The sequence below is a fragment of the Salmo salar genome, chromosome 23 (genome assembly GCF_965601325.2).
Source record: "Salmo salar chromosome 23, fSalSal1, whole genome shotgun sequence".
Classification (NCBI taxonomy): Eukaryota; Metazoa; Chordata; class Actinopteri; order Salmoniformes; family Salmonidae; genus Salmo; species Salmo salar.
In genome coordinates, this window is record NC_138313.1 from 7,415,561 (window position 1) to 7,431,866 (window position 16,306).

Sequence of the window (16,306 nt, forward strand, 5' to 3'; positions counted from 1 at the left end):
ATATAAGGTCCCACAGTTGACAGTGCATGTCAGAGGAAAAACCAAGCCATGAGTCGAAGGAATTGTCTGTAGAGCTCCGAGACAGGATTGTGTCGAGGCACAGATCTGGGGAAGTGTACAAAAACAATTCTGCATCATTGAAGGTCCCCAAGAACACAGTGGTCTCCATCATTCTTAAATTTAAGAAGTTTGGAACCACCACGACTCTTCCTAAAGCTGGCCGCCTGGCCAAACTGAGCAATCGGAGGAAAAGGGCCATGGTTAGGGAGGTGACCAAGAACTTGATGGACACTCTGACAGAGCTCCAGAGTTCCTCTGTGGAGATGGGAGAACCTTCCAGAAGGACAAACCTCTCTGCAGCACTCCACCAATCAGGCCTTTATGGTAGAGTGGCCAGATGGAAGCCTCTCATCAGTAAAAGGCACATGACAGCCCGCTTGGAGTTTGCCAAAAGGCACCTAAAGACTCTCAGACCATGAGAAACAAGATTCTCTGGTCTGATGAAACAAAGATTAAACTCTTTGGCCTGAATGCCAAGCGGCGCATCTGGAGGAGACCTGGCACCATCCCTACGGTGAAGCATGGTGGTGGCAGCATCATGTTATGGGGATGTTTTTCAGCGGGAGTTGCCAGGTTTGCAGGACCGGTGGTTAGTAGACTGATGACTTCGAGCGATGGAGGAAGGGAGCAGGACTAGGTGGGACAGTACCTAATAAATCCCCACAATTTCCCCCCTTATTTAGAATGTTTGGTTACAGTCATTTCTGTTCGGTAATTAAATTAATTATCATTATCATAGCAGACACGTTGTTTGGAGAGCTCACAATCTATGCAACACTTGTGATGAAGTAGCTTTGGATTATTTAATTCTATTTAGCAGTTTTATGTCAATATCTTCATTATCTTTTGTTAGGAGCACAAGTCTGGTTTCTCCGTCTTGTCAGTGCACATAAATGTACATGGCCTGCGCGCCAGGATAGGTGTGGCTTATGTCACTTAAGTTCGCTTTTGGGCATGTTCTGGCAGTTCTGTATGAGGATTCAAATGGGGAGGTTGTATCCGAGCTGGATAGACCCCACCTGTGTCTTATTTCTTTTGAATGCTGACATTTTAAAGTCAGAAGTTTGTATACTTGTAAATTTATCACCGTCATCACCAGTGCTGTGAAAATAAATCATCCACCATTTAAACCTCTGCCCTGCCTGCCTGCCTCTTGCTGAATCTTTGTCCTTACGACTGCTAGAAGGTCCCTATTTTACAGTACGTCACTGGTAAATAACGAGTTTATTGCTCGATAGAGCTCTCCCTTTCTTCCTCACTCGCTCTCTTGCTCTCATGCTATGCTGAACAAAAATATAAACGCAACGTGGAACAATTTCTAATATTTTGTTGAGTTACAGTTCATATAAGGAAATCAGTCAATTGAAATAAATTCATTATGCCCTAATCTATGGATTTCACATGACTGGGCAGACTGTCAAAAAATACAGCATGAGCTGCTGTTTTTATGAGTGAGTTCAGCACTGTCAACACTGATTTAATTCAACACTATTACAAAACATAAAGCGCATTTCTCTGTACTTCCACTCGCGCTGCATCTACAATGAATGCGTAGCCAAGTGTATCGATAGCCCTACGTTTTTATTATTATCAGCAGCTCGTCGTGTCTATTTTAAGTCTTTTTGAACTGTCATCTGACTCGGAATTCCATGTCGGAAACTTTCTAAAGCTCCTACTTTCCTACCTGAAGATCACTGACGTCATGATTTGACCTCGTTTCTTTACCGAGTTTCCAGTTGTCTTGAAGGTACCGTCAGTCCAGTAAAATAAAAAATCTAATTATTGAAATTTATGCGCCACAGTGCCTTGCAAGTACTACACCAACTGATCTATTTTGTTATCAAAGCTCGAGTTTTGAAATATAGTATGGTGTGAGAATAACAATATTGTCAGGCTAGGCATATAGCCAATATGCTGAGATAATGTATTAGGCCTACTGCCCAAACTTAATTACTACAGAACTGTTTTTATTAGGTTAATGTTACATTTTTTTTTAATGTTTAAAAACAAATCTGAGCGGTTGATCTCGGCTTGCTTTTTGACTGCGAAAGGGATCTTGACTCAGAAATTTATGGTGACTACTAGGGAAGTACGGCCCAGTACATCAGTGGGGCCTAGATCCTTGCATCCAGGACCTCTATACCAGGCAGTGTCAGAGGAAGGCCCTAAAAATTGGCAAAGACTCCAGCTGCCCAAATCATAGACGTCTCTATAATAACGTACGGCAAGCGATACCGATGCACCAAGTCTGGAACTAACAGGACACTGAAAAGCTTTTATCCCCAAGCCATAAGACTACTAATTAGTTCTCCAAATAGCTAGCCAGACTATAAGCATTGATCCTTTTTACACTAACTCTTTTGACTCATCACATACACTGCTGCTACTGTTTATTATCTATCCTGTTGCCTAGTCACATTACCTCTACCTACTGTGCATTCGGAAAGTAATCAAACCTCATGTTTTTTCCTTCTCATCAATCTACACACAATACCCCATAATGACAAAGCAAAAATAGTTTTGAAATGTTTGCAAATGTATTAAAAAAAACTGAAATGTAACATTTACTTAAGTATTAATTTACTCAGTACTTTGTTGAAGCACCTTTGGCAGCGATTACAGCCTCGAGTCTTCTTGGGTATGACGCTACAAGCTTGGCACATCTGTACTTGGGGCACTCTGGCTGGGCCACTCAAGGACATTCAGAGACATGTCCAGTTGGAAGGTGTTGGAAGGTGAACCTTTGCCTAAGTGAACCTTTTCCCCAGTCTGAGGTTATGAGCGCTTTGGATCTCTCTGAACTTTACTCCGTTCATCTTTCCCTCGATCCTGACTAGTCTCCCAGTCCCTGCTGCTAAAAAACATCCCCATAGCATGATGCTGCCACCACCATGCTTCACCGTAGGGATGGTGTCCAGGTTCCCTCCAGACGTGATGCTTGGCTTTTAGGACAAAGAGTTCAATCTTGTTTCAACAGACCAGAGAATCTTGTTTCTCATGGTCTGAGAGTTCTTTAGGTGCCTTTTGGCAAACTCCAAGCGGGCTGTCATGTGCCTTTTACTGATGAGAGGCTTCCATCTGGCCACTCTACCATAAAGGCCTGATTGGTGGAGTGCTGCAGAGATGTTTGTCCTTCTGGAAGGTTCTCCTTCTGGAAGAGCTCTGTCAGAGTGACCATTAAGTTCTTGGTCACCTCCCTGACCATGGCCCTTTGCCCCCGATTGCTCAGTTTGGCCAGGCGGCCAGCTTTAGGAAGAGTCGTGGTGGTTCCAACCTTCTTAAATTTAAGAATGATGGAGGCCACTGTGTTCTTGGGGACCTTCAATGGTGTATAAATGTTTTGGTACCCTTCCCTAGTACTGTGCCTCGACACAATCCTGTCTCGGAGCTCTACGGACAATTCCTTCGACCTCATGGCTTGGTTTTTGCTCTGACATGCACTGTCAAATGTGGGACCTTATATAGACAGGTGTGTGCCTTTCCAGATCATGTCCAATCAATTGAATTTACCACCGGTGGACTCCAATGAAGTTGTACAATCATCTCAAGGATGATCAATGGAAACAGGATGCACCTGAGCTCAATTACGAGTCTCATAGCAAAGGGTCTGAATAGAGGTATTTCTGTTTTTTATTTTCAATCAATTTGAAAAAATGTATACAATTCTGTTTTCACTTTGTCATTATGAGGTATTGTGTGTAGATTGATGAGGAAAAACATTAATTTAATCAATTTTAGAATAAGGCTGTAACGTAACAAAATGTGGAAAAACTCAAGAGATCGGAATACTTTCCCAATACCATGTATATGTACATATCCACCTCAATTACCTTGTACCCTACACATGGACTCGGTACTAGTACTGGTACCCTGTGCATATAGTTAAATAAAGGTAAAAGAAAAAAATATAGCCAATTTATTCATTGTTTATTTATTTCCCATGTTATTATTTATCTATATTTTTCTGTGAATTGTTATGAACTCCCCGAAAGTAAGCATTTCACTGTTAGTCTACACTTGTTGTTTATGAAGCATAACATTTTATGTAATTTGACTCTTCTCATTCCTTCTCTTTCTCTACACCTCTCTTTACTCCTCTCCCTTCATCTGCTGCCTCTCTGGCTCCCTTTGGTGGTGTTGAAAGAAGACAACACTGATTGTAAATGTCTTTGTAAATCTTTAAAATGTATTGAAAACAACCAGAATAGTGTATTGCTAGGTGTATGAAAGACTTCTCCTTTGCTTGATTCTGGGATTTGGAGGGATATTCAAAGGAAAGAAGGAAATGAGAGAGAATCAACCTTTAGAGGAGAAACAGTAGCTAGCTGTTAATGACACAGTGGAGACTGACTTTGTTCAAATATTGTTGATAAATAATTAATCGGCCTACTGTCAGATCAGAGCACTCATGATTAATTCATTGTAATGCAATAATACATCAGCACGGACCGGTGATTAGTATGTATATGTGTGTGTTCTCCTGTGTATGCCATATGTGTGTGTGTTCAAACGCAGCCCCTTTTTTCGATGAGAGAACAGGGCTGTGGCGAGTGAGGAGTGGACAGAAAGCAAGGCGGAGCGTCTTTCCCTCCTCCATTCATTCTATGTAAATTCACTGCCGCCTGCTCGTGTGTGATTGGCTGGCTCCCCGAACAGTTCTTCTGACGAACGAGAGAGGACGCGAGAGTAGAGGAAGGGAGAGAGAGAGAGGGAAAGAGAGAGAGATCCCACACTCTAAAGGAAAGAACGGGGGAGGTGCAGGAGCATGTGAGTGCATCGACACATACAGAAACAGAGAGAGAGAAATGGAAACAGAGAGAGGGAGAGAGAGAAACAGCAAGGGACAATGCCAGAGAAAACCTCTCGCTGCTCCGTAAACCCTGTTGATAAAGGTGCGTTGTTACCAAAACGTGAGCCCATCTGCCTCTTGAAGACCACCTGCACTGGAAGACCACCTGCCACAGACCACCCTGGGGACAACTGATACCAAAGGACCAGAGAAGAGACTGAGAGAATAGTGCCTTTTGGTTGTAGCAGCATTCCAGTAAAGAACCTCATAAACCAACAGACATATCTGTGTTCTCTTTAAGGAAAGACAGAATGAGAAGAGACTGACATCCTCTCCTTTTATCACTCCCAGCTGTGATGGATCCCCCCGTGCATTACTCCGAGCACACAGACTTGAACCTGAGAGAGGTGGATGTGCGAAGAGAGAGAACAAGAGAGAAATGAAGAGATGACTGCTGCATATGTTGTTCTGCTCTGAGGGAATGGCTCTGCTGGTCTGAGTAGAGATAGAGGTACTGGCCTTTTCCTTTCTACGGTTTGTAGGCTGCTCCTCTACTGTTTCTAGACTGCTGCTGTTGCTACTGCCCACTGCCTTTCCCTGAGCCTCAGATCCCAGTGTGGGCAGCCACTGTGTGTGTTGTTCACAACACTTCTTCTGCCTTTTCTCCATCTCGGGCAGTCCAAGTGGAACATTCATTACAGAGAGAGAGAGAGAGAGCGCACAGTCTAGCCTTGAAGCTGTGTAGATACTTGGAAGCTCACTGCCCACTGTGCTGGACTGGAGTTGGACTCACTCATCAATACTGCTTTATACCCAGGGGGAATCCAACTCTCAAAAAAAAACATTGGAAAGCAGAAAGCACCTTGTTCTTCAGACTGTTTGTTTTGAGGCGGTTAGAAGCCTTGTATGTATGTGTGTGTGAAACAAACAATCAACCCTGAGGAGTGTATGTGTGAGAGTATTGTGTGCGTTTACAGTCTTTTTCTAATTAAGCTGGCAGACTGCAGTGAGACGGACGATCAGCGTGGGCGCCTCTTTCTCTCCCTCTTCCCACTTAGGCCCCATTGTGATCATTAATGTCTGTTGCAAACTGTCCATGAATTATGGAGTAGTGAAGTCTCCATAGAAGTAGTGACTGTGGGGAACAGATAGACGGACAGAAGGACGGTCAGAGAAAGCGTGAAATAGAGAAGAGGGGGATATAGAAAACAGATAGTTGTAAGCTCCAACTGTACATGTTCTCTCAACTGAGCACAGACTCAGTGGAGGTGTGAGAGAGAGAGGGGGAGTTGTGTGCCCTTCGTTGAACAGATGAATGAGAGAGGAGCTTAGAGACAACACGTGATTCACAGAAAGAGAACTAGGGAAGAAAGGGAGTGAGGACGAGAGAAGCAAGCTCGCATACACCACTGTCAACCTAGTTACATCGGCGCTGCACCGACTGCACCGACAGGCAACAATCCAGGACAGAGGAATGTAGCGTGGCCTCATTGAGAAGAACAGAGAACAAGCACTGCTGCTGAGCCTTTCATTTTCAGGAGGTATCTTTTGGAAGTCACACTACAGTGTTTATCAGGGAGGGACACCGTCTAAGCAATACTACAAATCAAAAGGGGGACTGTTTAGCGTGTTGCACTAACCAGCAGAAGTCTCAAGACTGCCGAGGCATGAGGCAAGCAGAGAGGAGAGGTATTTCTTCCCTCTATGGGCAGTGACACATCTAGTTCCCAGAGTAAGGTCTGAATTAATCCTGCTGGACCAGAGGAGTGAGGGAAGGAACTATGAGCTAACTCACCCTCTGTGATCGACCCCTGAAAAGTGCCTGCTCACCACCCCCATCCTGGTGCAGAGGACCATCTCTCGATCTGTACCCCAACCCCAGAAGAAAGGGTGTTTCTGTACCCCTAAAGAGGGGTGAAACTGTCTGGATATAGACTCTACTATTTGACTCTACAGCAGCAGAAACATGGATGACTCCAGTATTCTGAGACGCAGGGGTCTACAGGTAAGACGTGTTCCCAACCGACCACCAAACATCAACAAGCACCCTCACACCCACATGTGACCAGAGTGTTGGTTTGTTGTGTTTGTGTACTGACGCCGGGCATTGCGTAGGCAATACAGTATGTGTTACCTTCTCTCCTTGGTACTACTGTGCTGTTGTAGTACTGCATACTTGTTATTAGTCGTAGTGTGTGCTTCCTGGAAGTGGCTGTGATTGTGTTTAATAGCAGTGGTACTGTGTCGTGCGATCAGCCTGCTTGATGCAGACAGGCAGAAACAGTAGAGGAAGGCCAGGGCAGCAGCAGCCAGTGGTGTCAGCATTATTCACTCCCCAAATCTACAACAGCACAAACCCCTGGCAGAGAGGAGCTTTACAGACCAGGCTCAGAATTAGGAGTGAATTAGCCAAGAACATCCTTCTCCACCAGGCAACCCTCAATCCATCTACAGCTCAACTCATAGAGTGGACTAGACTGTTAGTTTACAGTCAGAGATAACGCTACTCAGAGTGCACTATGTGCCTTCAGTGTGATGTGGTGCTAATTTGTTAGTGTTCTTCATTTTAAGAATGAATGCAGGTAGAATGAGGGTATTGGCTGAACTGACCTGGGCTGAATAGGTTCAGTCCTGGATAACTCATTTTGAGTTGGCCTACATAGTCTACCAAGTAACGGACTTGTTTAGTTTATAGGGAGGATTCATACAGTCCATAACAAACCCATATACTTTCTCTCTGTACTATGATTGTGCTGACTGTCCATATGTTCTGGCTTAGGCCATGTCTCCAGGCCGTGTGTGTGTGTGAGAAGAGCTCTGCCTCTGTCAAACCGGCTCTGGTGTGACCCTCTGCCCTGCAGTGACATGGATGCCCGTCTCAGCTGTCCAACCCCGCTGAAGTCATGCTCTCTGCCATGCAGTGACACACACACACACACACACACACACACACACACACACACACACACACACACACACACACACACACACACACACACACACACACACACACACACACACACACACACACACACACACACACACACACACACACACACACACACACACACACACACACTTTCTTGCTTCATATCACACACAGAGAGACAGACACTCTATCCAGTGCTGTTTTCATCCAGCAGTAGTTTAGTTGTGTAACATCTTCCTCAAACCCTGACTGACTGTTGAAATAGCTGCAGGCTGATGACGAGCAGAGATTTTTAATATGAGACGGTGTCTTTAAAAGGAACTAGTCAGATCACTCTTCACAGCATGTCGTAGTGGGACATTCTGATGTTGTAACAGCAAACAGGGTGGTCTGGTTAACCATAGGGTAACCTGACTCTGTCTGCTTAAAGAAAGGCATGTGTAATAAAGAGGACTGGACAGCAGAGTGTCTCAGTGAGGCCCTGTAAAAACAGCCTGATATTTAAGAGGACATATTTCTTAATGGGCATAAGATTGCGGGATGGGTCACTCGTTGGGTTGCAGTTGGAAACGGATTGATCTGAAAAGATGACCTCAGCTCAGACTATTTGATTTTGTGTGTGAGTGGAATATGTGGCTTGTGTTCTTTATGTGAATGTGCCAGATTTTGTTTATGTTTCATGGTGCATTTGTGAGTAACTTTGTGTGTGTTTGTAGACACTCTAATGTACATGGCCTCTAGCTCAGTTGTGCACCGGGGCCTCCCACTCCTCTTTCTATTCTGGTTTGAGCCAGCATAGTGTTCTGTGAAGGGAGTAGTACACAGCGTTGTACGAGATCTTCAGTTTCTTGGCAATTTCTCGCATGGAATAGCCTTCATTTCTCAGAACAAGAGTAGACTGACGAGTTTCAGAAGAAGGGTCTTTGTTTCTGGCCATTTTGAGCCTGTAATCAAACCCACAAATGCTGATGCTCCAGATACTCAACTAGTCTAAAGGCCAGTTTTATTGCTTCCTTAATCAGCGCAAACGTTTTCAGCTGTGCTAACATAATTGCAAAAGGGTTTTCTAATGATCAAGTAGCCTTTTAAAATGATAAACTTGGATTAGCTAACACAACATGCCATTGGAACACAGGAGTGATGGTTGCGTTATAATGGACCTCTGTACGCCTATGTAGATATTCCATTCAAAATCAGCCGTTTCCCGCTACAATAGTCATTTACAACATTAACAATGTCTACACTGTATTTCTGATCAATTTTATGTTATTTTAATGGACAAAAAAAAAGCTTTTCTTTAAAAAACAAGGACATTTCTAAGTGACCCCAAACTTTTGAACGGTAGTGTATATAACACAGGGCTGTAACCCAAACAAAGGGCGAGGTGTAAACCTCTAATAAATACACGGGACGAGACCCGTAATAACACTACATGGGACGAGACGCGTAAATACAAGTGCACACTAACACGGTAACGCCAAAGCCAAAAGAACAGTTCACAGGTACTCACAAGACCAACGGACATGGAACAATAATCAACAAGGGCAATGGGGAACAGAGGGCACATATATACACATACTAATCAGGGGGAATAGGAACCAGGTGTGCGTAATGAGACAAGACAATTCGGGGGTTGGTGGTAATAATCCAGTTCAGTGACACCTAGAAGGCCGGTGATGTAGACCTCCAGAGCTGGTGAACAGAATGAGCAGCAGTACACAGGGGAATCCGTGACATAGAGCATGTCACATATTTACAATGTGTAAGGATACTGGGGTGCTTGGAGTAGATATGTACAGTGCCTTCACCCCTTGACCTTTTACACATGTTGTTATTACAGACTGAATTTAAAATGGATTAAATTGAGATTGTTTTGACACTGGCCTACACACAATACCCCATAATGTCAAATAAAAAATGAAAAGCTGAAATGTCTTGAGTCGAGTATTCAACACCTTTGTTATGGCAAGTCCAAATAAGTTCAGTAGCAAAAATGTGCTTAACAAGACACATACGTACAGTTGCGTGGACTCCCTCTGTTCGCAATCATAGTGTTTAACGTGATTTTTGAATGACTACCTCACCTCTGTACCCCACACATACAACTATCTGTACGGTCCCTCAGTCGAGCAGTGAATTACAAACACAGATTCAACCACAAAGAGCAGAGAGGTTTTCCAATGCCTTGCGAAGAAGGGCACCTATTGGTAGATGGGTACAAATATAAAAAAGCAGACAAAGAAAATCCCCTTGACCGTCGTGAAGTTATTCATTCGTTTTCTCCGATCACAGCCATTAAACTCGGTAACTGGGCTAAAGTCACCATTGGCCTCATTGTGAAATCCCTGAGCGCTTTCCTTCCTCTCCGGCAACTGAGTTAGAAAGGACGCCTGTATCTTTTTAGTGACTGTACTACCTGTTGTGGGTGAATAGGTAGTACAGGAGGGGACTGCTTGTCATCGGCAAGTATTAGGATAAAAAGTCATGGAATAGAGCTAAACACAGGCAAAATCCTAGAGGAAAACCTGGTTTAGTCTGCTCTCCAACAGATACTGGGAGACAAATTCACCTTTCGGCAGGACATTAACCTGAAACCCAAGGCCAAATATAGACTGGAGTTGCTTACCAAGACAGCATTGAATGTTTCTCCCACTTTGAATATCTTCTTCCACTTTGATATTTCAGAGTATTTTGTTTAGACCAAACATTATAATTAAATACATTTTAATCCCACTTTGTAATACAACAAAATGTAGAAAAGGTCAAGGGGTGTGAATACTGTCTGAACTGTATAGGGGCTCTGTATAGGGGTAAGCTGACTATGCATCAGGATATGATAAACAGAGTAGCAGCAGCCTATATGATGATTGTATGTGAGTGTGTGTGCATGCGTGTGTGTCAGTATGAATGTGAGTGTTATGTGTGTGTGTGTGAGCAAATTAAGTGTGAGTGAGTGTGCATAGAGTCAGTGCATAAATAAAATGGTCAATGCAGATAGTCTGTGTATCCATTTTGTTAGCTATTTAGCAGTTTTATGGTTTAGCAGTTTTATGAATAGAAGTTGTTCAGGAGCCTGTTGGTGTTAGACTTGTTTCTCCGGTACCGCTTGTGGTGTGGAAACAGAGAGAACAGTCTATGACTTGGGTTGCTAGAGTCTTTAACAATTTTCCAGGCATTCCTGGATGGTCCTGGATGGTGCAGCTGTAACTTTTTTTAAGATTTGAGGGCCGATGACAAATCTTTTCAACCTCCTGAGGGGGAAGAGGCTCTGTCGCACCTTCTTTATGACTGTGTGCGTGGGTGTGGACCATTTTAAGTCCTTGGTGATTTGGATGGGGGCGTGCTTGCCTCCCTCGTTTCCCCATGTTGAGGGTCAGCGTGGGGAAGGTAATGTTGCCTACCCTCAGCACCTGGAATTGTCCCATCAGAAAGTCCAGGATCCAGTTGCAGAGGGATGTGTTTAGTCCCATGGTCCCAAGCTTGGTGATGAGCTTGGAGGGTACAATGGTGTTGAACGCTGAACTGTAGTCAATGAACAGCATTCTCACATAGGTATCCTTTTATCTGCCTTGGTGAAGGCAGTGTGGAGTGCAGTTTAGATTGTGTCATCTATGGATCTGTTGGGGTGGTATACAAATTATAGTGGGTCTAGGATGTCTGGGATGATGGAGTTGGTGTGTGCCATAACCAGCCTTTCAAAGCACTTCATGATGAATGATGTGAGTGCTACAGGGTGGTAGTCATTGTGGTAGGTAGCCTCAGAGTTCTTGGGAGCAGGAATGATGGTAGTCAGACTTGGCGATTACGGACTGGGACAAGGAGAGGTTGTAAATGACCGTGAATATGCCTGCCAGCTGCTCATTCTCTGAGGATGTGCCCTGGAATACCTTCCAGCCCCGCGGCCTTGCGAGTGTTGACCCGATTAAAAACCTTACTCACGTCAGCCAACGTGTGTGTGTTTTTTGTTAATGTGTAAGAACACGTGTCCGCTGGCCCGTGTGCAGACAGACAAAGAGTCGTGTGTGTGTGAGTGTGTGAGTGTGTGAGTGCGTGAGTGCGTGCGTGTGAGCGTGCATGCGAGCGTGCATGCGAGCGTGCGTGCGAGAGCGAGCCTAGGCCCACTGTTGGATAAAGCAGTACTGACCTTTGACTGCATGAGTGTTTTGTCTGGCCAGTGGACTGTGTGTGCCGGCTGGGGGAAGGGTTTTTTGTTTCTCCAAATCCTCTGGTGTGGCTGGATGCCATGGGGCATCGTACGGCTGGACGGCAGAGACAACACTATCAGCTCCCGCCCCGGAAACACACACACACAAACACACAGCCTTCCTACCCCTGGGGTAACTTCCAAAGCTAATAGTGTAGGTAGATGGACGACAACAAAGAGAAGACACGTGACTTGTTGTTAATCTCAGTGTATGCTCCTCAAATCCACCTCAGGACGTCTAAACTGTCTCCCTTTGGAGTAGTCAAATGGGCCTGGGGTGGGAGGTCAAATAGGGCGTTACCCTAGTAGGAGTGTGTGATGGTCTAAATGCACTATAAAGGTGGCTGAGCGGTGAGTCATTTGGTCTACGGGACTAATAAGTCTACACACACACAGGTGCCGGTACACACCTGCTGGCAGTCAGTTTCCATTCCAAATGGCTGTCATGTGACTACTCTAATGGTCCCAGATCTGCCATACTGGGCTGTTAGAATGGCTCACTCTGATGTACACTAACACTTCACTAACATCTTTATTATGCAGTCGTGTTTGTGGGTATTTCAGTTGGAGAATGGCACTCCTTTTCACACTTTTGAATATTTTGTTTGTTTGAAGAGAACACTTGGTTTGGAGATTAGCTGAAACGTACAGGAAGATAGAAGTCAAATGAATGTTCGTTAAGCCCTGCCCCAGAATTTTGGGCAATCAATTGCAGCGCTCTGATGCATAACAAATGAGTCTGACACCTCGGACAAGCAATATTTTAATTTTCATTTAACCTTTATTTAACTAGGCAAGTCAGTTATGAACAAATTCTTATTTACAATGACGGCCTACCCCGGCCAAATCCGGACGACGCTGGGCCAATTGTGTGCCGTCCTATGGGACTCCCAATCACGGCCGGTTGTGATACAGCCTGGAATCGAATCAGGGTCTGTAATGACACCTCTTGCACTGACATGCAGTGCCTTAGACCGCTGCGCCACTCGGAAGCCAAGGAAGGCTATGCAGGGTTTTTTTCTGCATCCAAAAGTATTGAATGGGTCACCTACAGTATGTCCAGACAAAAAAATTAAAATAATATATTTAAATATATTATTGAATATATATATGAATGAATATAATTTTCGGGGTGGAAAAACATTTTCAGTGTAAACTTAAATGACTAAAACCAGATGTAAAGTATGTAGAAAAGATAATGGACTTATATATTTTTAAATAGGATCACCTTTGAGAACTAACAATCACCAAAATAAAAGTTAGACAGTGAAATTTTAGGTTGGCGACGGCCCTATTTGCCACGCCCAAGGTCATGGCCCCACCACACCCACTACCTAAGCCCCATTTTGATCCAGAAAACAGAGTTTTCATTTAAAAAAATACATGTTTAAATGGCTAAATAATTTAACAGTGCACCAGGGGTAATTTCAACTATGATACCTGAAATACTGAGTATCCTGAATTTTGTAAATGTTTTATTATCAGAAATTATATTGTTGTTGCATTGTTTGCTAGCTAGCTGGTTAGATAGCTCTCATTGAATACGCTGCTAACACTAGCTAAGTAGCTATCCATAGTTAATATAACTCGTTTTCTACAAAGGTATGTTAGTTAGCTAAGTTGGCTATATAATACATATAACTCATCTGATGTCGATATACCTGAGAGTCTCCTTCCTGGTCAGCAAGGGGTAGTCTGTGTTTCATTTCATTGTGAATTAAAAACACAGTTTGAGATCATTGTGAAGGGTTTTCTCCAGTGGTTTGAAAGGGGAATCGGGCTTCCCGGGAAAATGATGACCGAGGTCGCAACAGTAACCAAGGGGGAGCAGGGTTTAGCGAAGGGTCATTATCGGATACTTTTTCTGTTTCCATCAGGCACAAAGGTTAACGATTAAAGCAGAGAAGGGTTGAGTATTGCCCGTTCCTTTTTGTTTTGGCTGTATCTTTCCTCCTTTGTCTAGACAGACAGACGAATAGATGGAGAGTCAGACAGAGGGGTAGATCAGGAGAAAGCTTCAAATTGTCAATGTGAGCTCAGGTGCAGAGAGAGAGAGAGATGAGGAGGAGAGGGCTGGGAGGGGAAGTGGGGAGTGCCACGGGGCATCTTACTCTTCTGATGGTGCTGGCTGGCAGGACAGGGCAGGCTGGTAAATGGTTATCCTGCTTCACTGGGTTTGTCGGCGAGGACACAGGGGGAGGTGGTGGGGGTTGAGTGGAGGGGGAATTGTACCTGCAGGGTGGAGGGAATGAGAAGAGGGGGAGGGAGTGAAGGGGAGCTGGGAGGCAGAGGTGGAGAGATAGAAGATGGAAAGGAGAGGAGGTGAGAGCAAGAGGGTTGTTGTATGGTGGAGTTGGCTGACTGAATGACTGAAGGCAGCACTTGAGCCCTGTTAGGGCTGGCATGTAGGCTAACGGTTAGAGCGTTGGGCTAGTCACCAAAAGGTCACTAATTCGAAACACCGAGCCAACAAGGTGGAAAATCTGTCAATGTGCCCTTGAGCAAAGCATTTAACCCCTATTGATCCAGGAGCAACGTCGATAATGGCAGACCCTGGCTGTGACTCCACTCTCTAAGGTTGTCTCAGGGAGAGTTGGGATATGCAAAAAACACATTTCCAATTCACAGCGTAATACACACTTGTACATGTGTGAAATAGGACAAATATTAGCACCCAACAAATTATTATGTAATGACTGTTTCTACATAGGCTTTTATTCATGCTCTGCTCTATTGCTGGCCTGATTATTAACCAGCCTGCTGTTAAAGACTGACCCATAACCTGTTAGCCCAGACCCCAGACAATGCACAGGGCTTCTGGGCTCCTGTGCTCAAACATTGACTCAGACGGTGAAACATTGAATAGCTAACCCACATTACAAAGCGACCCCTCACCAACCCTTCAGCCGACGGGCAGTCGTCGGTCTCTCACCGTCTCTACACGATATCATCCATAGTGCTTAATGACCATTATAAACTGGGTGGTTCGAGCCCTGAATGCTGATAGGCTGACAGCCGTGGTATATCAGACCGTATACCATGGGTATGACAAAATATTTATTTTTACTGCTCTAATTACATTGGAAACCAGTTTATAATAGCAATCAGACACCTCTGGGGTTTGTGGTATATAGCCAATATACCACGGCTAAGGGCTGTGTCCAGGCACTCTGCTATGCGTCGACGTAAATGTAAATGTAAAATGTGTCTAAGAACAGCCCTTAGCCGTGGTAAGGGCTGTTCTTAGACAGGGCCTTATTTCTTAAACACACTGTGCCATTTTGAAGTATTTGCCCCCTTTCTAGTGTTCTTTATTTTTGCATGTTTTTTTTACACTGAATGTTATCAGATCTTCAACCAAAACCTAATATCAGATAAAGGGAACCTGACTGAAAAAATAAATAAAAATCTAATGACATTTTATTCATTACATGCTTTGTAAACAACAAGTGTAGACTAACAGTGAATTACTTAATTACGGACCTTTCCCAACAATGCAGAGAGAGAAAATAGAGAAATAATAGAAAAGTCAAACACGTAATAATAAAAAGTAGTAATAAATACCCATTGAGTAACAATAACTTACCTATATACATGGCGTACCAGTGCAGGGGTACGACGTGTTTGAGGTAGATACAGTTGAAGTCGAAAGTTTACATACTCTTAGGTTAGAGTCATTAAAACTCGTTTTTCAACCACTCTACAAATTTCTTGTTAACAAACTATAGTTTTGGCAAGTCGGTTAGGACATCTACATGGTGCATGACACAAGTAATTTTTCCAACAATTGTTTGCAGACAGATTATTTCACTTATAATTCACTGTATTACAATTCCAGTGGGTCAGAAGTTTACATACACTAAGTTGACTGTGCATTTAAACAACTTGGAAAATTCCAGAAGAATATGTCATGGCTTTAGAATCTTCTGATAGGCTAATTGACATCATTTGAGTCAATTGGAGGTGTACCTGTGGATGTATTTCAAGGCCTACCTTCAAACTCAGTGCTTCTTTGCTTGACATCATGGGAAAATAAAAATAAATCAGCCAAGACCTCAGAAAAGAAATTGTAGACCTGCACAAGTCTGGTTCATCCTTGGGAGCAATTTCCAAACGCCTGAAGGTACCACGTTCATCTGTACAAACAATAGTACGCAAGTATAAACACCATGGGACCACGCAGCCGTCATACCGCTCAGGAAGGAGACACGTTCTGTCTTCTAGAGATGAACGTACTTTGGTGCGAAAAGTGCAAATCAGTCCCAGAACAACAGCAAAAGACCTTGTGAAAATGCTGGAGGAAACAGGTAGAAAAGTATCTATA

General features: G+C 43.9%; 1 protein-coding gene across 1 annotated transcript in view; it reads left to right on the forward strand.

The window, feature by feature from the left end:
• The first annotated feature begins 4,737 nt into the window (after window positions 1-4,737).
• Window positions 4,738-16,306, forward strand: part of LOC106584010 (microtubule-associated serine/threonine-protein kinase 2) — a 160,722-nt gene continuing 149,153 nt past the window's right edge. The window contains exon 1 of the mRNA XM_045706497.2: window positions 4,738-6,854. Coding sequence (XP_045562453.2) covers window positions 6,816-6,854 — 39 coding nt within the window. The 5' untranslated portion in view covers window positions 4,738-6,815. The remainder of the gene's footprint in view (window positions 6,855-16,306) is intronic.